This window comes from Mustelus asterias, chromosome 8 (assembly GCF_964213995.1).
Source record: "Mustelus asterias chromosome 8, sMusAst1.hap1.1, whole genome shotgun sequence".
NCBI classification, from domain to species: domain Eukaryota; kingdom Metazoa; phylum Chordata; class Chondrichthyes; order Carcharhiniformes; family Triakidae; genus Mustelus; species Mustelus asterias.
The window spans coordinates 84,285,511-84,312,672 of record NC_135808.1 but is presented as its reverse complement, the minus strand read 5'-3'; the positions used below and the strand labels follow the sequence as shown (position 1 = coordinate 84,312,672).

Sequence of the window (27,162 nt, the reverse complement as noted above, 5' to 3'; positions counted from 1 at the left end):
ATTAAGGCATAAACCAGGGGCAGGATTTTCCGCAACCCTGTGGCATGTTTTGTGATGACAGAGGCAGCCCGCCTTTGGCCAGTGGCAGGTTCTTCCAGTCCTGTCACAGTCAACAGTGTTTCCCATTTTGTGCACCTTCTGCCGCTGGAGAACCCGCAGCAGGAGTCACATTCGGCAGGACTGGAATATCCCGCCAGTGGAAATGGCCGGGCAGTCCCCCACAACAGAAGAAAAGAAACGCTGGCATACGTGGGGAATACTGGAGAGTTGCAAAAAGCAGGTTTAAGATTGAGAATAGATAGGGGAGGAGAAAGCTGAGCTTGTGGTTGAGCAGAATGTCAAGGGAGTCACTTCTATCCTGACTCAGTTTGTGATGCTAACAAGGAAGATTAATGGGAAATAAGGCAGAGGCTCAGAGGTGCTGACAAGGGTTTAACAAGATGGTCTCAAATTTGCTGACATTTAGCTGGGGGAAGATTGGCTCACTCATATCTTGATAACAGACAGGCAATTTGAGGTGTGGCGACTACCTTTGAGTCAATGAAGAAGGCAGCTAGATAGAGCTGGGTGTTGTCAATACACGTACAACCTAACCAATTGTGGGCACGCATTATTATGTACATCCATGTTCTCTGGTGTTGCATTCTAAACTAAGTCAGAATGCTCACTAATGATGCTATCCAAGCTCTTTGGTGTTAAGGGGGAGGGAACACAAGGGTGGGGTAGAATTCTTGTCAGTGTACAGACAGTGTATTAAATAGGAGAAAATTTCTTAAGGCTCTGCGTGCACAGGCATACACAGGGCACACATTACATCCACCTACTACTCATTTATTTAAAGATGCTAGGACTTTAATCAGTTTGGTGAGAGATGCAGTAAAAGCCTGCAATGATGTCTGAGTTTATTAAAGCCAATTACTCTGGATGCAGAAATCTGAAGCAGAAACAGAAAATGCTGGAAAATCTCAACAAGTCTGACAACCTCTTCGGAGAGCGAGTAGAGCCAACGTTTCAAGTGTGGGTGACGAGCTCTGACAAAGGGTCATCCAGACTCAAAACATTAGCTCTATTCTCTCTCCACAGATGCTGTCAGATCTGCTGAGGTTTTCCAGCATTTTCTGTTTTATATCTAAGTTTGCGTTGATTCCTGGTGCTATATTTGAGTTTACACAGTGTTATTCCACTCACATGATTCGGTTGGGCAGATTTCAATGAGGAAAAGCTGCCAGAGCAACATTAATCTTGACAGTATATCACTGGGATTACTGAAGCATCAGGACAGGAAGATCCTGGGTTTTGTCCCCAGTCTGAAGAGAGTTATTTGAACTATGTTGGAGAGATGGTGGAGTTGTTTGGAATTGGTCTCGGAGCCACAGGGAGAATGGGGAGATTCCTGTTGCTGTCCAATGGCTCCTGCTGGAAAATCCATTTGTGGATGTTATGCTAGCAATCTGACTGTAATTGCTGCTGCGTGGAAGATTTGGGCCATTGACTTTACTCACAGCAACTAGCTTAACAGCACCAAGCTTATTTTATATCTTTTTATAAACAGGAATATATGAATATATGTTTATGATTTTGAGATTCACTTTCATGCTGATGTTCTTACTATTCCATCTACCAGTTCCTGCAGTCTTTCTTTGTGCTTGCTTTGTCATCTGCAAATCTAACTGATGTTATCATTCACTCCCCTCAACCTTAATGCCAGATTCTGTGTCTTCACATGCTTCACAGAAACCCTACAGTGCAGAAAGAGGCCATTTGGCCCATCAAGTCTGCACCGACTACAATCCCACCCAGGCCCTACCCCCATATCCCTACATATTTACCCGCTAATCCCTCTAACCTACACATCTCAGGACACGAAGGGGCAATTTTTAGCATGGCCAATCAACCTAACCCGCACATCTTTGGACTGTGGGAGGAAACCGGAGCACCCGGAGGAAACCCACGCAGACACGAGGAGAATGTGCAAACTCCACACAGACAGTGACCCAAGCCGGGAATCGAACCCAGGTCCCTGGAGCTGTGAAGCAGCAGTGCTAACCACTGTGCTACCGTGCCGCTTCTTTAATCATGGCTTCTGCATAGACATTGAAGAGGACTGGTTATGAACAATGACCTTGTCCTCCTTTTACAATTACATATTGGTTCCAACTCACTGTTGGCTGCTCTCACTATTCCTGTTTGTCCCACATATGAATGGGCTATTTCTCCAGTGTCTCTTAGTACTGTGAAGAGCTATCATAGAAGGAAGAGAAATAGAACAGGCACAAGAATTCAAGCATTTAGGAAGCTTAACATCTGCAGATGGAAGATGCAACATAGAAATAAGCACAAGGATAGCAATGAGGAAGGTCATTTTTGGTGCAAAGAGATGGTTACTAACCAGAAAGTTGAATCAACAGCTATCAGGAAGCAACTTATAGAGAGCTTGACTTAGAGTGGTGTTTGTCTGGATGCGAGTGTTGGATCTTACAGAAGGAGGAGTGCAATTCTGTGAGTCTGGAGGAGAATGGAAAGGGTCTGCTGGCCAGAAACAGTAACAAATGATGAGGCACTGTGGAGAGTGAGGAGCAAAGAAATATGCTGAATGCAATTAGGAACAGGCTGAGACTGTGGGTAGGGCACATCCTAAGGGGTAACAGACTTGTAAGAAATGTTATGGAGATAAGCTTTCAAGGAAAAAAAGGAAGAAAATATCAAAGCTGGATGAATTGAAAGTTGAAGGAAATTATTGACAAATGAAAAGACTGGCAACATCACAGAGAGATATGGAAAGCCTTAAGGTAGATCACACATGGTGATGGTGATGATAAACAGGAATCTGTGGAAATAATATGGTTATAATCCAAGACAGAAACAATAATCTGAGGCAAGACAAATTATTATTTGGGACAATATGAATTTGTAAATGACAGCTAGCACAAATTGGTTAAAGGTAATATTTGATTGAGTTATTCAATGAAGTAACCAAGAAGGTTAATGAATGTTAATAGAGGTTAATGATGTTCTGTATCAGGACTTTCAAAAAGCATTTGATGGAATGTCACATGATAGATTTGTTAGTAAAACTGAAGCTCTTGGAGTTGAAGCTAGAGGTAGGAAGAATGAGGAGGAGAAATAAACCTTATGGCACAATTTTAAAGGGGCAGAGGAAATAGAGAGATCTGGTGGTGCACATACACCAACCTTTGAATGTGTTAAATCAAAAAGAGAAGGCTAGTAAATAAGCATACACGATCACTGTAAAGCCAAAAGTAAGGAAATTTGGCTAAATCTTTATAAATTACTGCTACTGCTTAGGCCACAGCTGGATTACTGCACCTAATTCTGGGCACCACACTTTAGGAAGGATGTCAAAGCCTTAGAGGATGCAGAGGAGATTTACTCAAATGGCACCAAAAACGGGGGACTTCAGTTACATGGAAGCTAGGAAAGCTGGGGTTGTTCTCTATAGATGTGGAGATGCCGGCGTTGGACTCGGGTAAACACAGTAATACGTCTCACAACACCAGGTTAAAGTCCAACAAGTTTATTTGGTAGCAAACGCCACTAGCTTTCGGAGCGCTGCTCCTTCGTCAGGTGAGTGTGAGATCTGTTCACAGTTTGTGAACAGATCTCCCACTCACCTGACGAAGGAGCAGCGCTCCGAAAGCTAGTGGCGTTTGCTACCAAATAAACCTGTTGGACTTGAACCTGGTGTTGTGAGACTTCTTACTGTGTTGTTCTCTTTAGAGCAGAGAAGGTGAAGAGTGGATTTGATCAATATATTCAAAATCTTGTCAGGGTTTTGACAGAGTAAATGGGGAGAAACTGTTTCCAGTGTCTGAAGCTTTGGTTACCAGAAGCAGATTTAAGTGAATTAGCAAAAGTGCCAAAGTTATGGTGAGGAGAATTTCTTTATGCACTGAAGTGTTAGGATCTGGAATGCACTGTCTGAAAGGGTAATGAAAGCACATTCAAAAATAGCTTTCCGAAAAGAACTGGATGAATAATTGAAGGGGAAATATTTATAAGGCTATGGGGAAAGAGAAGAGAAATGGGATGACTTATAAGATTGTCATGTGAACTGGTCAATAGCTAAATATGACGTGTAACACTGTACCACACAAGTCAAAAGTCCCAGTTTTGACCCTTGGCTTGCACTGAAGCAGCAGTATGAATATTACAAAAAGAAACTCAGCATGCCAAGTGAGGCAACCCACTCATTTAGGTTCTAAAATATTGAAGGTATTAATTGTAGTCACACGGTGGACATTAATTGGAAATCCATCTCTACTCATCTTGATAGTGCTGAAAAAAAGGACATGGGCCGGAACTCTACCACCTCGCCCACCACAGGAATCGGAGCGGGCGAGGGTCCGACAACAGAAATCTCTGTTGACCTCGGGTGGGAATTTCCGGTCTCGCCTGAGTGAGGCCGTAAAATCCCGCCCAAGCTGTCAAAGCTTTTCACCTTGCACTCATCAGGACAGACTGTTTTGATGAGTGGAAGATGAAAGGCTACAACAACGTGACTTTCTTTTCAGCAAAACTCGGGTTCTGTACTACCAAATGACTATTCATTAAGACAAAAGAGCAAACTGAGAGAGAGGTTGTTGGGTTGAAGTCACATGATATGCAATATATTTGCCTTTGTAAATAAAAGCTTATAAGTACATGTAGACTAAGGGCCCGATTTTTCCAATCGGAGCCTAAGGGCGGGATCCGGGTGTAACACGGATCCGAGCCCGGAATCCTCTTTGCAGCGCGCCCATACGTGTTTTGCCGGCTCCGGCCCGATGTGGGCGGTGCTTAGCACTGGCGGACCGGTCTGAGCTGTGAACTGCGCATGCGCAGTTCGAAAAAAATCCGAAGCAGCGCGCCCGGGTGCGAAATACAAAACAGCAGAGAGAGCAGAGAGGGGGGGACGGGTGGACTTGGGAGAATCTTGCAAACTGCAAATAATGTAGCATCCTCTTTGTGCTGCCTAATTATCTATGAGAAAGGTAATTAAACTACAGTGTCCTAGTGAGCAAGTAGTGACCTGTATAATACATTTGTGATCTGTAACTGGATTATTGATGCTCAAATGTTCCGAGTCCTGTGGTGAACTTGGCAGAATTGTCCCCGTGGTGAAACTTGGTTGGAAATAAGATTCAAGGAGATTACTACATCTGGGAAACCAACCATAGTGAAAAGAAGCTTGTATTGGCAACTCTTCTCTCACATGCCATGGCAGATGTGCCCCTACTTATGAAGGTGACTTGCATTGGCAACTTTGGGTGCAGCTACTCTGCCTCTGGAGCAGCCTTGGGTCCTTTGTCATCTTGTTTTCATCTGAACATTGCACAGAATTAGAGGAATCCCCTTTGGAAGATAATGTCAAAGTTATAATCGCAGGGACTAAAACCTGACAGTCAAAAATCTGGGATAATATTCCAGAACATGGATGGGGGGATATACATTTTGAAATATTATCCCGGATTTTTGACTGTCAGGGTTTTAGTCCCTGCGATTATAACTTTGACATTATTTTCCAAAGATCTTCCTACCTCCTCACCAACCCTCACTGAGGAAGCGCCGGCTTCAGACTTTTATTTACCAGGTCGTTAAAAACACAGACGCGGATTGGGCCGCACGGTGGTAAAGTGGGATTTGGCCGCCCGAATCGGGTGTTGGTAAAGCCGCGCTCTGCTAGGAATCGGGTGCGCACCGCGTTAAAGGCCCGATGCCCAACTTTACCGCGAAAACGGGCACGAAGTTTTGGTAAAATCGGGCCCTAAATTCCAGTGTTTTATCCTTCATCACCTGGCTATGTGAGTTCTAACATGTTGAGCATCAAGCGCTGTCAGGCTGCTCGTCTGATATCTTGTCCTGGATGAGCCACAATATCTTCCAATTAAACATTAAGAAGACTGGAACCATCATCTTGAGCCTGCCTTACTGCTGAAACTCTCATCCGTGCTTTGGTTATCTTCAGACTCTAGCTGGCATCTCAACTTCCACTTTTCATATAATTGAGTTTATCCAGAACCCTGCTAATGGTATCCTAGCTGACATCTTGCCCTCTTCACCCATCACTTGTGCTCACTGGCACCTAGTTTCCAATGCCTTGATTTTAATATTTCTCACCCTCATCTTCGAAAACTGCCCGTCTGCTCCCTATATCTGTAACATCCTACAGCTCCTCAACCCTCTGAAGACTTGACCTCTTGTGCATATCCCACTTCCTTCACTCCAGCACTGTCAGATTCACCTTCAGCATCAAGGCAATTCCCTTTATGAACTTTTCTGTGTCTGTCTGCTTCTTTAAGATACTTCTGACAGATTACTTCTTTGATCATGTTTTTAATCACCTGTCTTCATATCGACTTCTTCAGCTTGAAGTCGATTTGAGTCTGATTATGCTTCTGTGAAGCATCTTGGGATGTTTTACTGTTCTGCTAACCTTCACAATCAGACAAGTCATTAACACTGACTACAAACCCACATGAATACTGGCAGACTGATAGAATTATCACTTGAACGACGATGAGAGAACATTGAAGGAGCGGGAAAGGGAATAAATTAAGCTGCAAGGCAAACAGGCTGAACACATGCACAAGCAGTAGAGATAAAAACACATACTTTGTTGTATAACTGGTTTTTTTTGAATAGTGAGATTCAGAAGGCAATGAGGAACATTTTTTGGATTTCACTGTCTGGGCTGATTAGTGAGGTTACACCTTTGATTTCATGACAAACGTGAACATCACAGGAAGAGCACTCATACAGAAGTGGTTATAAAGCACTATTCAAATAATTGTATGTGCAATTTAAAAGTTTCTTAAAAATCTTTCATCCAAGTTATGACGAACCCATGTAATTATCTGTTGTGCCTTTCAGGAACTGATCCCTTTTCCCGTGAAGCAGAATGGTATAATAAACATTAGTTGTGGAAACAGATAACAGTGCAGAGAAAGATATACTCACTGTGTTGCCTTTCCTGAATTTGGAGTTGGTGGGGGACCTATAAGTGGGGAAAAAATATGGAGTGTTAATATTCTTGAGTTAAGGCATTGTTCCTTGCCCTCCATTTATGGTACAATACTGCCATTTTTCGATATCTGCTGGCTCTTGCTTTGATTTATACCCAAGAATAGAAAATTAAAGTTTAGCAGAAAGGGATGCCATTTACCTATGACAGATGTTTGATGTTTCACTGCCCAATGGATGAATAAGTAAATGTGTTACATAAGGTGGAACTGAGTCACAAAGAGATTCCAGGTTTAATCACTGGTCTGTGTTGAGTTAATGGATTGGAGTTCAGTAGCAGGGTTGTTAAAATTAGGATCAGAATGCTAGGCTGAGGGGGATGGAAGACTTCAAAAACAGGAGATGCTGAAAAGTCTCAGCAAGTCTGACAGCCTCTATGGAGACAGAATGACTTTATTTCCCGCTGTCAGACCTGCTGAGATTTTCCAGCATCTTCTGTTTTTGTTTCAGATTCCAGCATCCGCAGTGTATTGCTTTCATCTTCGGATGGAAGACAAAATTCAGAGAGACTTTCTGCTGAGCAGCAGTACATCCTACGAGAATGTGCATGCGTATTGGGTGCCAATCAGGTCAGATTTGATGGCGCTGCTCCTTCACTTGTGAGTTTGAACAGTTTTGCTGATGCTTGCTGTCTGCTTCCATACAAATAATGATAAGGTGCAGAGGTAAGGTACCACCCATGCAACCTGATCCCAGCATAAGTCAATGCCTTAGGGAAGGAGAGGGGAAAATGGAGAAATGCAAGAATAAAGTAATTAGAAATGTAAAAGGAAATCAAGTCATGGTAGTCTCACTGAGCTGAGCTGCTAAATCTTCACTAGGCTTTTGTTGTGCAACTCCCTGTACAACTGTCTTTTTAAAGCTTACTTATTAGTGTCACAAGTAGGCTTACATTAACATTGCAATGAAGTTACTGTGAAAATCCCCTAGTCGCCACACTCCGGCACCTGTTCGGGGTACACTGAGGGAGAATTTAGCACGGCCAATGCACCTAATCAGCACGTCTTTTGGACTGTGGGAGGAAACAGTAGCACCCGGAGGAAACCCACGCAGACACTGGGAGAACGTGCAGATTCCGCACAGACAGTGACCCAAATGGGATCGAAGCCGGGTCCCTGGCACTATGAGGCAGCAGTGCTAACCATTGTGTACCCCCCCACCCACTGTGCCACTGTGCCGCCCTGAAAACCGAGCAGGGTCTATAATCATGTTGAGTGGGTGAATCCAGTCAAGTACACCAGATATAGAATTAGAGGACACGACATGGTGGGCTGATAAAGGATATCAGTTGGAGGCGACTGGAATCAGCTACTTTATTCTATTCAGAGGTTGACTTTGGGTTGTTACAATGATATGGTGACATAGGCAAGGATCAGGTCCTAAAACCAACACGTTTTAATGGTGTCATTAAGATGGATGTCATTTTTAGTCACATCTTCTTCTTCCTACACTTGGCCTGTACCTGAAACATGTCCTGATCTTAAGACAGCTGCCAATGTTCCCATAGCATCCCGTCAGGAAACACCATCCAGGGGTGAATCTGCCCAGTGATTTTCCTGACTGCTTCCTTGGAGATGTTATCATCAGGATTTGGCATCTCCCTGCTGTAAGTGTCTCTGGCTGAGATGCACTCATGCTCAATGCCATCAGTTCACACCCAATATCTCATTTTAATGTTACACACAAAGATACAATGTGCTAGTGTGTCACAGTACAGGATCATAGAATTCCTACTGTGCAGAAGGAGGCCATTCGGCCCATCAAGCCTGCACCGTCAATAATCCCCCCAGGCCTTAACTCGTAACCCACGTATTTACCCTCCTAATCCCCCTGACACTAAAGGGGCAATTTAGCATGGCCAATCAACCTAACCCGTCCATCTTTGAACTGTGGGAGGAAATCGGAGCACCACACAAACACGGGGAGAAAGTGCAAACTCCACACAGACAGACTCCAGAGGCCAGAATTGAACTCTGGTCCCTGAAGTTGTGAGGCAACAGCGCTAACCACTGTGCAGCTGTGCTGAATGACATTCTTTATTTTTGTTCAATCCAAAACATGTCATACTGTGCTTGTCATTTTATTGGTGGGTGTGGGTGAGGGAGAGGAGAGCGTAAAGGAGGGATGTTTATTGTTGGAGAATGGACTCATTTCCATTTTGAGTACCCAGTGACCACTGATAACTTCTAATTGCACAAACATTTATTCTGTACATATTTCTCAATGAATTAGGGGCATTTTGAGCTGAACACCAAAAGTCCTAGATTGATTCTATGCAAACTCAAGGCCAGGGAATAAACAACAACTTGTATTACAACAGCATCTTTAACCTATTAAAATGTCCTACTGCCCTTCACAGCAGCGTTGTAAAATAAGACAGTGAGCCACATAATTAGGTCAGATGACCAAAAGGCTTTGCCAAAGAGGTAGTTTGAGGAAAGAGAGGGGGAGAGGTTCACAAAGGTCATTCCAGAGCCAAGGGCTTAGACTGCTGGAGGTAGAGCCACGAATGGTGGAGCGATTAAAATCAGGGATGCTCAAGAGGTCATTATTAGTTCACTGAACATTTCTCGGCAGATTATAGGACAGAAGGCAAATGCAAATATGGAGAGGAGAGGCCACAGAGGAATTTGAAACTCAGGATGAATAATTTTAAAACCAAGATGTTGGCTAACCAGGAGCCAATTTAGGTCAGTGAGCACAACAGTGATAGGTGAACTGGACTTGGCCTGAGTTAGGATATGCGCAGCGCGGTGGCACAGTGGATAAGATGCTCTTTTGAAGAATCGGTGCAGACTCAATGGGCTGAATGGCCTCCTTCAGCGCTGAAGGGATTCTTTGGGACTCTAGGGATTCTATGGGCAGTGGGTTTTGAATGACTTCAAGTTTACAGAGGGTAGAATGTGAGTAACCAGTCAGGAGTACATTGGAATAGCCAAGACAGGGTGTAATGCAAGCATGAATGAGGGTTTCAGCAGCAGATGAGTCAAAGCAAGGGAAAAGTTGGGCAATGTTACAAAAGTGGAAACAGGCAATCTTAGTGATGGCATAAAAATGTGGCTGGAAGCTCATCTCTGTTGTATGGAGCAGCTGAGGAATGGTTGCTGAGACATAGGTATGTGAGAGCAATACTGGTTCATTAGATATAACTGAACTATTTGCAGATACACATGACTAGGTATTAAAGCTAGCAACCTTCTCCCCCTTCGCTGTTGGTTATGTGTCTCTTACATTATTATTATGGGAAGTGTTATTTACACGGTCCTCCACATTTACCATTACAACCCTAATATTATAATCTCAGTGTCAAATATGGCACAAGGCTGCAAGGAGCCTGGTTTAGTTTCAGACATTTGTCAGGGTGAGGGAAGGAGTTTGTAGCCAGGGAACAAAATGAAGGGATGGAAACAATGCTTTGACTTTTCTCAGTGCTTAAATGGAAGAAGCTTCTGCTCGTGTGATACAGAATGTCAATAAGCAGTCTGATAATTTAGGAACAATGGAGACATCAAAAGAGGTAGTGGTGAGGTAGAGCAGGAGAGAGGAACAATTGTCTATGATTTTCATTCCCTTATCATGGAAAGTGTCAAATCCCCACATGCCTCCTTCCCACAGGGCAGCAGATGCGATTGGAAATGTAGCAACTGATGGACTGCAGATGTGGCCTCACATTGCACTATACTACATTGATGCCTGCACCTTGATCTGATCAAAGTGAGGAACTTCCAATGGGGAGACGCATTTGGGTTCCATTTCCTCCATTTCTTTCTTTCCGGCTTAGCCTTTGAAAATGAAAAAAAACAAAGATTTCTGTTCTTCCCTCTTGAAAATACTTCAGCCAAGTGTGCATTCTTCACATGTAAAGCAGTACAGAGTGTGTTGGTAAGCTATTCAACAATTTAACATGGCAGTCAAACCCAATCCTGTCCTCACCCAGCATACACTTTGCAGCATATATTGTAATCAGGAACAACAACTCTGTTTCTCTCCTCTTTCTAACATTGAGTTCTCCATTACCTTGTCAGATCAGCCAACTCAGCACAGACCAAAGATAAAAATGAAGACCTGACTAGCTCAATCTCATAATCAGTGATTGAGCTATTAGGGCGCAGTTAGTTTAACTGCTTTAAGTGTTGTGGTAACGAAAATACAATGTAGTCACTGCGACAATAAGAGAGAACTACAAGTTTACTCACTGCATTAGTATCAATACACTATAGGCAAAAATAAACTTAAACAAACACCCTTTAATTCCTTTGAGAATTTACTTACATGATGCTGTAAATTCACCACCTTAACTGATTTCACACTAGAACCGCTTGTACTTCATCTTTGCTCAAAATTACCTAGCTAACCATCACCCAAGGCGTGACTTTTTGATCCCGCAGAGTCAGACCATTTTCCGGCTCTGGTTTGTTGGGATTTTCAATCCAAAAAGGGGGTGGGGTCCAGGGAAGGCCTGCCTTAGTGCACCAGCACTTTGTCAAAGATTAAAAGAAAACATTAAGACAGCCCTCCAGCCCTCATCCCCCCCCCCACACACACTTGCATGCCCCAGCTATGCCAACCCATGTCACCTTATGCCCTCTACTCACCTCCTATGGCCTCTCATGCCCTCCATGCCAACTTAGTGCCAACACCTGCTTCCACTCACCACCCTTTGCCTTTACACTACCATGCCAACTCACAAAGTATCCACCATGGGCAGACCTCAGGAGCCAAGCTGAGATTAAATAAAACAAAGTTTTAAATGCCTTGGCAGCTTGACAGCTCCACTTGACACTTTTGACAGTTCCTCATGACAGCTCTCGTGACAGTTCCAATGAATTTATGCACATTTTACACACATTCCTGTCCACTTTTAACAATCCTAAAGGGCATTTTGCCTCTCCCAAAGGGCAGCTTATTTCTCCCAAAGGTGTCCCAGGACAATATCCACAGGGCTTTCTTATCTCTCTAAAAATGTACTGAACCTCTCCAAAGGATTCTGCTAAGGTTAGATCTGCTCCTAGCAGGTCCACAAAATGTATATGCGCAAATCCTGACCCAGCTCCATTCCTGCCCCCATAAAAATGTAAGTGCTGTGTCCAGGGGTGGGACTTCGTTATTTTGGCTTCTTCCATCATTTTTGCAATGATGGCAAAGATTCTCTGTCATTGTGAAAATTCAAGCCCAAGTTATTAATTGCTCTGCTGAGCATTTTCCACAACCGACTTACTAGAAATATTTTGCACAGTTGGGACGTTTTGGAATCCTGATGACAGTAACCAAGAATCAGTATAATAATGTTACTTTTACCTTGGATACCTGCCTGCCACAGTGATGGCCCAGTTGCAAAGGCCTTTTTAGTTTTAACTTTGAAGAGGTTATTCAGCACCTCCTTCTGGGGCATCCTGCTGCTGCTTCTTCAATGTTGGAGGGCCTCCCATTGGCCCACTAGTTTCAAGAGACCACCCACTATCTTTAATGGACAGCAAGCCAGTTAATCAAGCCAATTCTGGGAAAATCACCTGTGTGCCCGTTTCCCAGACCACAGGCTTCTGACATTCATTTCAGCTTAATGGCAGACATCAGAAATCTGCTGAAAAGTCTTGCCCAAGCAGTTCTGACCTTGGTGTCTCACACAGTCTGAAGTGTCTGGGAGCTGATGAAGCATTGCTCAAACGTGTGTTTTTACTTCTTGGCTTCTAATTGTGTACAGTTGGTGTGCAAATTGTACATGTGCAGAAGACACTGTTAACCATTTACAGAACTCCTTCAGTGGGTCGGAGGAAAATTATCCCTACAACTGACAGCAAATGGGGGAGGACATGGATATCAGTTTGAGTGTTGGCCTTTTGACACCCCAGCACCAATATAAAACTGTCTTTAGAGTTGGAGCTGCCTGCTTTAGTTTCTCAAAAACTATGGAACATTTCAAAGTAGATCTTACCAAATTTTACAAAAAGCACACCCGTGGTTGAGACAGTTTTTTGTCCATTTGTAGCTACGCACTGGAAATAACCCGTGTCTGTGGTATCAAGGTTTCGAATTCGGAGACGAGAGCCATAGTTAGTCAGTCGGTAGGATATTCTCCGTGGTTCTTGGACAACTGGCGCATCATTCTTCAGCCAGCGTATTGTAGGGGCTGGGTTGCCAGACACTTTACAGTATAGCTCTGCAGTCTGGCCAAGCGAGGTTGTGATATTATTCATTGGCTCATCTAGGATTAGATAATAATCTGAAAAAGAGTTGTACAAAAACATATTTAGCTGCAAGTCAGCAAAACAGTTCAATAAACATGGGAAAAAAGTAAAATACATTCAGCAACAAGAAAAGCCGAGCACTGGTGAGGTTATCAGTGAGTAACTCCATCACAAAGTTTGGTGGTGAGCCATACAAACTACAAATGTTTCAGCTTGCATTCACTATCTCTGTATTGAATTAGTTGATTCAGTGTCAGCTGACTAGAGAGAACAGTAAAAGATATCAGTCAGATCTCCCATCCTTTCACAGCTTGGCTCGAGGTAGCATTTTCACTTTTGATTCTGGTTAAGGTTTCAAGCCCCACTCCATGATTGGAGGACATAATCTAAGCTGACATTTCAAGGCATTACTGAAGGAGTGCTGCATTGTTGGAGATGCTGTTTTTTCCGCTGATGCATGTAACTGAGGTGATTCTTATGGCAATGTTCAAACAGGAGCAGGAAAATCTCCTCTTATGCTCGACAATATTTACCCCTCATTGAAAATAGTTTTTGGGAAAAGCAGTTCATTTATCTCATTGCTGTTTGTGGGACCTTGCTGTTTTCAAATGGTCATCGCATCTCCTTACGCAACAAAATGATTCCTTCAAAATTACTTAATGGGCTATTAAGCTCTTTGTACATCCTGGGGACATGAAAGTGCCTGGGATTCTTTCTTTCTGTTTGTTGCACTGACTCCTCCTGGAAAATGTACTTGTGTAGATGTCAGCTGAGGAAAGGATTAGGCTGGGTTGTAAGAGTTATTAATAAATAGTATTAAATGTGGCATGTGTTTTGCTCTGTGGTCAAACAGGATGAATAAATTCTTTGCTCATGAAGAATGGGCACCCAGTGAGGTAGTCTGGAGAATAGTCTGCACCATCTCCCCGTGTCTGCGTATATTTCCTCCGGTGCTCCGGTTTCCTCCCACACTCCGAAAGATGTGTTGGTTAGCTGCATTGGCCATGCTAAATTCTCCCTCAGTGTACCCGAACAGGCGCCGGAGTGTGGCAACTAGGGGATTTTTCACAGTAACTTCTTTGCAGTGTTAATATAAGCCTACTTGTGACACTAATAAATAAACTTTAAACTTAGGTAATCAAAATTGTCAAGAGCTCCTGAAATGTCCCCATCGTAAGTTGGTATCTCCAGAGAAAAGGGAAACAAGAAGAACACAATGGAGAAAATAAAATTACTTTTTTCTAAAAAAATGACAACTAATTTGCAAGGAATGTAATCACAAAATCTTGCTATCCATAGAAAGAAATTTCTTGGATTTGAAACATTTGACTCCTGTCTTAACATGCCCTTGTTTACAAACTTTCCCATCTCAGACCATTCAACCTGAGCTGCTTCGTTGTAAAACACAGAGCAAAAGAAAGGTAAATCTTCAAATCTGTTTAAAGTTCTTTTTTCTCTCCCTCTATCACAAAACTTATTTGACTGCCAGCTTCTCTAAAACCATCATTATTGAAACCTTGCAGCTAGTACACCTCTTGGCAACGTTAACTGCTGATTACTTCGGAAATTCCAAACACTTTGTTACTTTCTTTCAAGATGAGACACACCGCTGGTCGTTCGGCATGGGAGCTACCGCGTTCCAGATTCCACCGGCAAATCCAACAGAGTCATTCTATGGTAATGAATCATCAGGGCAGCCTGAAGGTACAGCACACGCGAGGGGATTGGCAGGCTTGTGGGAGTAAATTAAAATTTCAAAACCCCTCATAAACATGAGTCTTACAAATAATACAGACTGTCTGAGTTTTAATAGCACTGATTGTATATTAATAAAACTCAGTATTCAATGAGGCATATAACCACCCACCATTCTCTTGAAGTTAAATCTTATGCTCCACTTAAATTGCAGAGTTGCTTCCAGCACAGCTAAAAAAGCACTGCTGCATTTAAGTTTCAGTCTACTGCTCAATGCCTGTCTATCATACTCTCCCTGGTTGTTGGGAACAGATCACCGAGTCAAACGTCATATCATTAACCCATTTGGTCAGGTTCAACCACCAACACCCGAAAGATCACCAACAACTAAATTAGTGTCCCTATGATGCATGCCACTGTTCTTTATGTGGGTCTTAGCACCTCCAGAGATCGCAATACCACCACCAAGCTCTGCAGCAATGTCACACAAACTCAAAATATTAACTGTTTCTCTCTCCATAGATAGTGCGAGAGCTGATGCGCTTATCCAGCAGTTCCTGCTTTTTACTACCAACATCTGGGTAGTGATTCCAAGTAATTATAATATAACCAATACCAAAATCCTGGCCAACATTTATCCCTCAAACAGTATCATCTGGGCTATAGGACACCTGGACATTTATCCTGTTGCTCTCTGTGGAACCTTCCCTTTTTTTTCCCAAATACTGCCGCGGGATCTTTTATGTCCAGCCGAGAAGGCTGATAAGGCCTTGGTTTAACATCTTATCTGAAGTATCTCCAACAGTCCAGCACTCCCTCAATACTGCACTGAAGTGTCTGCCTGGATTATGTGTTCAGGTTTCTGGAGCAGTATCTGAACTCATAACCTTCTGACTCAGAGATGAGATGACTATCGCTGAGCCACAGCTGGGTGATAAGTCTGAAAATATTGTACAGTATAGGTAGCCTTTTATGGTCCCTTGGCATTCAGCTCTTGTCTCGGACTTCCACATGCCTGTTTCTCAATATCTTCGAGATAGTTCCTGATTACAAAGAATGCAACTCAAAAGCTCTCTAACCACAGTTGCCATCTTGTTCCAATATCAGAGAGTTGATTTGCCAACATATGGAACATTCAGTAATTTATGATATTTCAACATCAAAATGACACATAGATCCTGCCATCGTGGACAGAGATTCTTTATACTGTACAACTGTAAGTTTAATTAAAATCAATTGGAAATTCTGTTCCCCACTATGTGCCACCACCCCCCCCCTCCTCTTACTTTCTGTTAAGAATTAACCCCAGAACAACCATTCTTTGTTTTATTGCTCAAAGAAATCTTTTACACCCTCCGTAGCAACTTTATGCAGAACGTAAGCTAATTTCTCTGCCTGGTTTATGTTGGCAGGCAAGTGCCTGACTCTCCTCACTTCAGACTTATCTCAGACTCAGCAGGGACTCTGGGCTTTTACATTTATGTAATTCAGAAAAAATTACTTCATAGATCTTAGACACCCCAGGAAATTCTATTTCCTTCTGTCACACATTTTTCTCCAACTATTTGCCCTCATGGAGGCAGGGTCATTCAGAGATACAGTTCCATATGTGTTACTTCTGGACTTCAACTAAGCAGCTGTCATTTCTGTCTGCATCTGGATGGTGAATGCTGTTAGATCACTGGATGATAGGGGATATCACAGAGAAAAATAAATTGCACTCATTTAGCATCTTTCACAATCTCAGTGTTTCAATCAGCTTTAAAACTAATGACATAGTGTTAAAGTGTAGGAAACACAGCAGCAAATTTTGATTTGATTTATTGTCACATCTATTAGCATATAGTGAAAAGTATTATTTCTTGTGCGCTATACAAACAAAGCATACCCTTCATAGAGTAAATAGGGGAGAAGGAAAGGAAAGGGTGCAGAATGTAGTGAAACAGTCATAGCTAGGGTGTAGAGAAAGATCAGCTTAATACATGGTAGATCCATTCATAGGTCTGATGGCAGCAGGGAAGAGTCGGTTGGTACGTGTCCTCAGACCTTTGGTGTCTTTTTACAGGAAGGACTGCAATGAAATAAATGGCCAGATATTCTAGGCTGAATTTTCAATCTCTGGAAGAGATGGACCTGGAACAGGCAAGGCCATAAATCCCCGTCACTAGCTGGCCTGCCTGTATGCTGCATGTTCCCACTTCTGGTCCATTTTGGAATATGCTGGTTTGGGGACAGTGACAGATGACCCTTACCATAGCCCTAACTGCCCCCAATTCTGCTCCCCTGCAAGTAATGGGCCAGTGCCCCAGCATCATTGGAAACCAAGAAGCCCACATCCCTTCCATCCCCTGCAGTTGACATTCTGAGATGGCCATACCTGGGACTCCAGGTCACATTGTGGAGAAGTTCCACCTCCAAATTATCCACCTGACAACTGCAGCCAGTACAAATTTCATCTTCCATCTTCTTGAGATTCTCTCTCTCTTTCTGATCTCCATTAGAAGCGCCCACCTCTGACAGTGAGACTGCTGAACTCTCAGGGCTAGAGAGCACCCTATTGGCATTCCAACCTTGAGAAGCTGCCCACTATCTTTTATAGTACGGCGTGTGCACCCCCAGACCACAAATCGCCTGTTCATTAAAAATTGCATTGGGCTTCAGGAGTCAACTTGACCTGGGCTCACGACCTGGAAATAGGATCCCAATCCCAGGATTAAAATTTAGCTCTCTGTCTTGCCCTCAAGCAACATTCACAAACTCAGTTTTAATCAGGTATCATTGCAGAATGATCCAAAGCAATAAGAAAGAAAGAATTGCATTTATATAGCACCTTTTCTGACTCTAACATGTCTCAAAGCATTTTATAGCCTAAGTACTTTTGAAGTGTATCTGCTGTTGAAATGTAGGAAACATGGTAATTAACTTGTGCCCAACTAATTTATCCCCTAGCCCTTTGTCCTCAAACTCTTTGGGGCAATCTTATGAAACAAAATTCCAAGTCCTGAATGAGTGTGAAAACGGGAGATATTCAGATCCACTTTTTCAGCAAATCTAAATTCCAAATCCTATGCACTCAGTGCATGAAAAAATGGTGAAATCCGTTTCTTGCTTGTAGGGTAAGTAGACGGAGCCTAAATCACCAGAAAGTGAACTGATAGCACCAGAGGGCACCATTGCGCACGTGCAGGTCTCTGCTCTGACAGCAGCAGAAACTTGTCACACAGCCATAGAGCCATAGAGGTTTACAGCATGGAAACAGGCCCTTCGGCCCAACTTGTCCATGCCGCCCAGTTTTTAACCATTAAAAATGTAGACTCTGCTACATTGTGCAGGCCTCTGTGGCCTAAACCTGGAACGCTGCCACCCTCGCACTACCGTGGGGCCCTGCAGCTATTCATGACCCTACCCCAACCCTCCTCCCCCAGGCTGGTACAATTGTCCCCCCCCCGGACACTCCCGGCTGGACCAATCGCTACCCTCTCTCCCCTCCACGATTCCTATGCAGAGCGGCAGCAGTCCACCAGCCCAGCTCCCAGTAGGCCCCTGCCCCTCAGGCCCTGCCCGATGCCCAGTGGACAGTGCCAAGGTGCCCAGTGGGCAGTGCCATGGAAGGCTTCATAAATATCTCGTGTATGCCGTGAATCCTGAATGTAACCTACTGGTCCCACCTCACAGTAGCTGCGGGGCTTCTCCCAGTGACAGGTCTGGGTTATAAATTGGGCTAATGTTCTCTGGAGTTTAGACGAATAAGACACAATCGCATCAAAACATACAAAATTCTGAAGGGGCTTGACAGGGGCTTGAGAGATTGTTTCCGTTGGTTGGGAAAGCTAAAACATAGAGGCACAGTCTCAGGCTAAGGGGCCCATCACTTATAACTGAGATGAGGAGAAATTTCTTCATACAAGCAAAGAGCAGGAGTAGACCATTGAGTCCCTCGAGTCTGTTGCACCATTTAATAAGATCATGGATGAACTGATAGTAACCTCAGATATGAACTCCACCTACCCCCAATAACCTATCATCCCCTTGGTAATTATCAAGAATTTATCCATCTCTGCTTTAAAAATGCTTAAAGTCTTTGTTTCCCACCGTCTTCTCAGGGAGAGAGTTCTAAAGATTCACAAACCTCTCAGATAAAATTTTACCTAATCTCTGTTTTAAATGGGCGACCCCTTATTTTTAAATAGTGATCCCCAGTTCTAGATTCTCCTATAAGAGGAAACATCCTTTCCACATCCACCCTGTCAATACCCCTCAGGATCTTATATGTTTCAATCAAGTCACTTTTTAACTCTTCTAAACTCCAGCAGATACAAACCTAATCTGTACAACCTTTCCTCATAAGACAACATGCCCATTCCTTTTATTAGTCTGGTAAACCTTTTTTGTTTCCAACACATTTACATCTTTCCTTAAATACTGTACACAATACTCTAGATGTGGTCTCACTGGTACTCTGTATAACTAAAGCATAACCTCCCTATTTTTGTATTCCATTCCTCTTGCAATAAATGATAACAGTTTATTAGCTTTCATGTCCACTTGCTGTAGCTGCATGCTAGCCATTTGTGATTCATGCACTAGGACACTCAGATCCCTCTGCATCTTAGAGCTCCACAATCTCTCACCATTTAGATGATATGCTTCTCTTTGCCAGATCTCTGTCTCTTACTTAACCTATCTATATCATTTTACGACTTACTTTCCCACCTATGTTTGTATCAACAACAAATTTGGCAATGATCCCATCCATCTCCTCATCCAAGTCATTTACATGGATTGTAAACAGTTTAGATCCCAGCACTGATCCCTATGGCAAACCACTAATTACATCTTGCCAACCTGTAATAGGCCTATTTAGGTTGACTTTCTGCTTCCTGTTAGCCGGCTAATCTTTCATCCATGCAAATAGGTTATCCCCTATACCATGAGCTTTCAAATTCCACAATAACCTCTGATGTGGCACCTGATCAAATGCCTTCTGGAAATCTAAGTACAGCACATCCACCGACTCCCCATTATCCACAGCACATATTACTTCCTCAAAGAATAAAGTTAGTTAAACATGATTTCCCTTTCACAAAACCATGTCGACTCTGCCTGATTGCCTTGAACTTCTCCAAGTGCCCTGCTATAACTGCTTTACCAATGGCATCTAACATTTTCCCCATGACAGATGTTAAGCTAATTTGCAAGCAGTTCCCCACTTTCTGTTTCCCTCCCTTTTGAGTAATGGAGTTACATTTGCTATCTTCCAATCCTAATGGGACCTTCCCCAAATCGAGGGAGTTTTGGAAAATTAAAACCACTGTATCAACTGTCTCGTTAGATACTTCTTTTAACATCCTAGAATCAAGTCCATCAGGACCTGGGCAACTGTCAGTCCGCAACTTCTACAATTTGCTTAGTACCATTTCTCTGGTGATAGAAATTTTCCTGAGTTCCTCCCTCCCTTCCATTACCTGATTTATAGCTGTTGAAACATTGTGAATCATTGGGATTCTCTAACCCAGAGGATTGTGGATATCCCACAGTATCACAGTATTTAAGACTGGCATTGAAAGATTTTTGGTCTCTCACGGAATTAAGAGATATGGGCGCGGATGGGAAAATGGAGTTGAAGCCCAGGATCAGCCATGGCCGTATTGAATGGTGGAGTAGGTTCGGTGGGCCATGTGCTCTATTCCTGCCACTATTTTTTATGTTTCTGTGTTCTTATGCAGCAGGATAAAAACACAGCCATCATTTTTATAGGGGGCAACATGCAACAAGGATCATGCAAGGCCATCCTCAGCCTGAATGAGAGGAGCCTCACTGATTCTTCTGTCATTGAGGAATTGACTCACCTGGCTTAAATCTACATAAATATATGAATTAATATAATCTTTACAAACTACTTTAAAGCACAGATTTTCATAGTTACATATTGATCTGTAACACATGAATTTTAATGATTATACACTGAATGTTACGATGCTGCTTTTATTCCATGTTGTTTCTGTTGGTGTTTTTGGTCACATTAATTTTCCAGCGTTAAAATGGGATAACATTGGAAAATAGTTTGGGAAGCACTGGGCTTTTGTGTGAAAGTCACAATCACTCAGCAATACTTTGGATTCAAGGCTTCTGATTCCCATCATTGTTGTCCTTTGATTTGTAACAGTTATTAGTTTGTGGTTGGTATGTTATAAATTATTACACTTAAACAACAAATCAATTCATTGGGATGACCATTTTTGAAAGTATAGTTTTTTTTAACAAACTATCTTTTCAAGTGATTAAGAAAATCAGGCCCAACACTTGGTGCCTCACTGTGCAAATACTGACCAGTGTTTAACTGAGTTACCTAGAACAGTAAGACCACAGCTTTGGTTCCTGATGTGGGCTGAGTTACTCACTCACAGCTAGGACAGGGGTTTTGGTGCAACAACTACCTCCAAATCCCTAATCTGGAGGGTGGAAACATCAGTTGCTACCCAATGGCCCCCATTGAAACAGGTCTGAATGTTGACTTTGGGTGAGAGCAGGATGGAGAGCAGAGCTTGGATGTAGTGCCCTCCATGCTCAAATAGCTGGTCTTACACTTGAGGAATGGTGATTAGGTGGGTACTGGAGAGCTGCTGGAAACCCTAGCACAGTCAGCACTTTCAAGGCAGCAGGGGAATGTCAGACAGGTCGAAGTGGTTTCTTATGTTAACCATTTAAAATAGAATAGGCAGGGCCAAGTTGAAGATATCCTCATAAACACTCTAATATACAGCACGGTATCAATCTCTCACTCTTGTCCAATGTGTTGTTATTAACCAGGAAGTTAACTAATCCCAGTCCATTAAAGTTGCCTGAGTTAATTAAGGATCCTTTGAATGTTATACCTACACTGTACAGGACTATTTTTAATTTCTCAGTTGTGTACCAGGCATCCACCTCTGATTACTTGAAGAAATGTCTGGTCCAAGAGTGTTCAAGGGATTGTTTACTGATTTGAAGGCATTCAACCCTAGGAAGCCTGATAATACTAGCTGTGTGCTGTGTAGATTCAGTCTGAACAGAATTTCCCATGATTAGGTGATTCTGGATCAGCTCCCAGAATAGTCTAAAGTTCCAGCTCCGATTAAAATGAATAGAGCAACTTTGTGCTGCAGCCAATTGCTCCTCATAGCCATGTCATTGGAAAGCTTGAGGGAGGGCTAAAATGACCTGAGAGTACAGGTTAAATATGTGCAGCTATAGGGATAGGGGCTGGGTGGGATTGTAATTGGTGCAGACTCGATGGACTGAATGGCTTGTACTGTAGGGATTCAATGGAAGTCTGCACATCAATGTTTATTCAATGGAGAGTGCAGGAGTGTCTTACAAGGCTCACTTTCGATGGCGAAACTCTGAAAATTATGCGCAATTTTCACAGAATCATAGAATCCCTATAGTGTAGAAGGAGGCCACTCGGCCCATCGAGTCTGCACTGACCACAATCCCACACAGGCCCTATTCCCATAACCCCACGTATTTACCCTGCTAATTCCCTGACACAAGGGTCAATTTAACATGGCCAATCAACCTAACCTGCATATTTTTGGACTGTGGGAGGAAACTGGAGCACCCAGAGGAAACCCACACAGACACGGGGAGAATGTGCAAACTCCACACAGACAGTGACCCGAGGCTGGAATTGAACCTGGGTCCCTGGCGCTGTGAGGCAGCAGTGCTAACCACTGTGCCACCGTGCCACCCCACTGTCTCTCAGCAACTCAACTAGCTAATAACACTGGCAGCTTGCTCAGGATGGCCCAGGATCTATTGAACTTCACACATATTTTCTACAGCAGGAACATCTGAAATCCTTAAGTTTATTTTGACGCAAGTGCAGATTTCAATGCCACTGACCCAGCATTCATCTCTGTCTACTGCAGGCCCACAGACAGTACAGTGTTCCAAAGTTACTGGAGGAAAGGAGGGTCTTCCTCTATCAACAGGGATAATGATAGCTAAGAACTTGCCTTGTGGAAGAACCTTTCTTCATATCAGAGTCCAGACAAATGGAGAGGCTTTTGGAGCTTTGCACAATTCTCTCCGTGGCCATCTCAATGCACGTGCATTGCTCACTTTGAAGGCACTACATAGTCATAAGCAGCAGCAATCCTGGTTGATCTTTTCTCCCTCTAGTCTAGGGATGCTAAAGCCATTGAGACGCTTGCACTGCCACATTGAATACAGTCAGCTAGCTCAACAATACGGAAACAATGGTCAGATTTTTATATGGCGACGTTGGCCCTGTCCATCCGGCTAAACAGTTGAGGGATGGCCAGCCTCCACCTGGACAGGAAGTCCCAACCTGATTTAATGGCCATTGGCTTTTAACTGGCCGAGGTCAAGACTGCTACCCCCATCTGGGAGGAAGTCCTGCTTCTGAGAGCTGTCAGCCAATCAGAAGATTGGCAGCCCTCCAGTGCTGGTAACATGACAGGGAGCTGTGAGCACTGCAGCCAGCTCACTAAGAGGATTGCTGCAGGAGTTGGTAACCAAGGTAAATAGTTGGGGGGGAAGGGGTTGGTGGAACAATTGCAACATGAGGGGCAGAAAGTAGAGTTGTGTGGGGGGAGGGGGTGGCAACTCAGTTAGGCACAAGGTGCCCAAACAGGGGGGTGGGGGGGAGAGTCCCCATGCTCATAGTCAGGCTTCAGGTCACAGGGAACAATTAGCAGTCCCACCACCAGGTGTGGACATTCACTGATAAAATACTTAATTTTGAAGTAGAACAAGTAACCAAGTAAACTAAATCAAATATACTGAGGGACTGATAAAATACCAGTGGTTGTGAGAGTAGGCCCTTAGGTGACCATTAATTGGCCACTTAATGGCTTCAATTGGCCTAAGGGTGGGCAGGCTGCCCGAAAGCTTCCTTGCTACTGGTACAACTCCAGCAGAGAATTTCAACAGGCAGGGCACTTCCTGCCATGCCACCCAATTTTATGCCCTCCTTGCCTGCCAGTCTTCTCCCAAGGGAGCATAAAATTCTAAGTTTAAGTTTATTTATTAGTGTCACAAGTAGGCTTACATTAACACTGCAATGAAGTTACTGTGAAAATCCCCAAGTCGCCGCATTCCGGCACCTGTTCGGGTACGCTGAGGGAGAATTTAGCACGGCCAATGCACCTAACCAGCATGTCATTTGGACTGTGGGAGAAAACTGGAGCACCCGGAGGAAACCCACGAGAAGAATGTGCAGACTCCACACAGACAGTGACCCAAGTCAGGAATCGAACCTGGGTCCCTGGCGCTGTGAGGCAGCAGTGCTAACCACTGTGCCACCATGCCACCCCCTATTCTAGCCAATATTTTGTGAGTGAGTGGTCAACTGACCAAATTAACTCCCTAGGAAAATGATGGAAGTTGTTCATATTGATTCATTAAGATGCAAATTAAATAGATTTCATTCAGAAAATACCATTTTGGGATAGAGAGTAATTTGAGACATGACGTATGGTAAGTTGATAGAACGCTGACTTTGGACCTATGGTTCCCAAAGCTCCCCACCACTGGGGTTTTCCTCACGTCATGTCTGGGTCTGCTGTAGACTAACTGATAGTGATTGATTGCTACAATTGGTTAACAACTGCACTATTGTTGTATTATGCAACTGCCAGGATGGCAGGAAGAAAATGAGTTGGACTTTGTTGGCTTTTTATCGTCCGGCCAGCCCTGTGTTCAGCAGAAAAGGAGATCAGGATCAAAACTGAAACCTTCCTGTTTTGTACCACATTTAAACCAACATATTTAATCCTAAATCACTGGAATGATTATTTCTTGCCAAGTTTTGTAACTGATGCTCAAGCATCCTGCTCTCTATCTAACTCAATGCAAATCTTGTTTTCTCAACCTCCATTGCCACTCGATCTCTCGAGTTCTTGATGAAAAATATTTCATTTTAAAATTTCATGGAACTGTGCCATTTCTCTGCAAAGTCAAAAGCTCACCTCCCCCTTTTCTATTCTGGTGGAGTTTGAAAACCTTTTTCACAAAAAACCTACCTGGTTTTTGCATTAAAAGAAAAATAAATATTTGCTACCAATAGCTTATGCCCTCTCCTCTGCCTTTTCTTGTTTTTTTTGAGGGGTTAGATTTTCCCCCTCTTCTTTTAGTGCCCTCAAAAACACTTAAAGCAGTATTTAAAGCCACAGTGCTGATTTACTTTGTGCTGAAGTAAAATAATGAAAGTACTTTTAAAGATCCTTTGTAAGGCTATTGAGCACCTTCCCTGATGTGGCTCATCACCATAATTGTAGGTCAACTGTTAATGGGTAACATCATTCAATAATTAACTAGGCATTTGCTGAAGCTTCAATAGGCAATGGTGCTTCTCCCAAAGTGGGCCTGCATTGCACAGTTTGTTGCTGTTGTATACAGTTAAGCAGGGGCAGGCTGGTTCCTCAGCATTCACTGGCATTCTCTAAAATAAAGGTGAGCACCTATAATGCAGCAGTGCAGAACCACGGATTTGTGCATCAGGGAATTCTGCAAATAAGATGGATTTCACATTCAAACCTGAGTTAGCTCATCTTAGCCAGTTATGCAAACACCTGGCCTTCACATCAGGTGGCCTGAGAGTGGCTAAGAGAGTTCAGCCTGGATTCCCACTCCTGACCATTGGGAAGTGCAGGTACATGAATGGTTACCTGATATACATGGATATATCCTGATACACATGAGTGACCCGGTAGCACAGTGGTTAGCACAACTGCCTCACAGTGCCAGGGACTTGGGTTTGATTCCCAGCTTGAGTCACTGTCTGTGCGGAGTCTGCACGTTCTCCCTGTGTCTGTGTGGGTTCCCTCTGGGTGCTCCGGTTTCCTCTCTCAGTCCGAAACAAGTGCTGATTAGGTGCATTGGCCATGCCAAATTCTCTCTCTGTGTACCCGAACAGGCGCTAGAGTGTGGCGACTAGGGGATTTTCACTGTTACTTCATTGCAGTGTTAATGTAAGCCTACTTGTGACACTAATAAACTTAAAAAAAGAATCTTAGCCCTAAGTGTTGAGCCTTCAGAAGGGGTGAAAACTAGCAGTAACAATTAAATGAAATGAAAAGGAAAAGACACAGCAGGTTTCTACGAGTTTCACTCCCCCACCTTTAATCATTAACTTCACCACAGGGAAGATCAATCCCATTTGTGTAAATTGTCTTCTCCCCACACTCTGAGCTCCTTAATTAAAGTTACACACCATTTTTGACATGTTTGAGTGTTTTGCCTTGGGGCTCTATTTTGCCATATGGATCTATTAACCACAACTATTCTCTCATATTTTCCCGAATCATAGAATTTTACAGCACAGAAGGAGGCCATTCAGCCCATCATGTCTGCACCAGCTCCCGAAAAAGCTATCTAGCTTGTCCAAGTCTCCAACCCTATCTCTGTAGCCCTCTAAATTCCTCACTTTCAAATATGTATCCAGCTCTCTTTTGAATCCTCCTATGGAATCCGCCTCCATCACTCTCCCAGGCAGCGCTTTCCAACAACTCTGAGTAAAGGAGTTTCTCCTCATTTCACTCCTAGCTCTCTTGCTGACCATCCTGACATTGTGACCCCTAGTCACTGACATACCAACTAATGGAAACAGAATATCCTTCTACACCCTGCCAAAATTGTTCATAATCTTCTCTGCTCCAAAGAGAATGAGCCCAATTTCTCTAATCTTTCCTTGTATCTAAAATTCCTCATTCCTGGCATCATTCTAGTAAATCTCCTTTGCACTCTCTCAAGGGCTTTAACATCCTTCCTTAAATAAGGTGCCCAGAACTGAACACAATGCTCCAAATGTGGTCTGACCAAGATTTGTATAGGTGTGTCATCACTTCCTTCCTTTTATTAGGGTGGCACGGTAGCACAGTGGTTAGCACTGCTGCTTCACAGCTCCAGGGACCTGGGTTCGATTCCCGGCTTGGGTCTGTGTGGGTTGCACATTCTCCTCGTGTCTGCGTGGGTTTCCTCTGGGTGCTCTGGTTTCCTCCCACAGTCCAAAGATGTGCGGGTTAGGTTGATTGGCCATGCTAAAAATTGCCCTTAGTGTCCTGAGATGCATAGGTTAGAGGGATTAGTGGGTAAATATGTAGGAATATGGGAGAAGGGTCTGGGTGGGATTGTGGTCGGTGCAGACTCGATGGGCTGAAAGGCCTCTTTCTGTACTGTAGGGTTTCTATGATTCTTAATGCCTCGATTGATAAACTCAAGGATTCTATAAGCATTCTTAACAACTGTTTCAACTTGC

At 43.4% G+C, this 27,162-nt stretch overlaps 1 protein-coding gene across 1 annotated transcript in view; it reads right to left on the bottom strand.

Annotated features, from left to right (window-relative positions):
• Positions 1-27,162, bottom strand: part of ror1 (receptor tyrosine kinase-like orphan receptor 1) — a 332,421-nt gene that overhangs the window by 47,860 nt on the left and 257,399 nt on the right. The window contains exons 4-5 of the mRNA XM_078219199.1: positions 12,953-13,240; positions 6,958-6,994 (exon numbers count right to left, since the gene is read on the bottom strand). Of these exons, the coding sequence (XP_078075325.1) occupies positions 6,958-6,994; positions 12,953-13,240 (325 nt within the window). The remainder of the gene's footprint in view (positions 1-6,957; positions 6,995-12,952; positions 13,241-27,162) is intronic.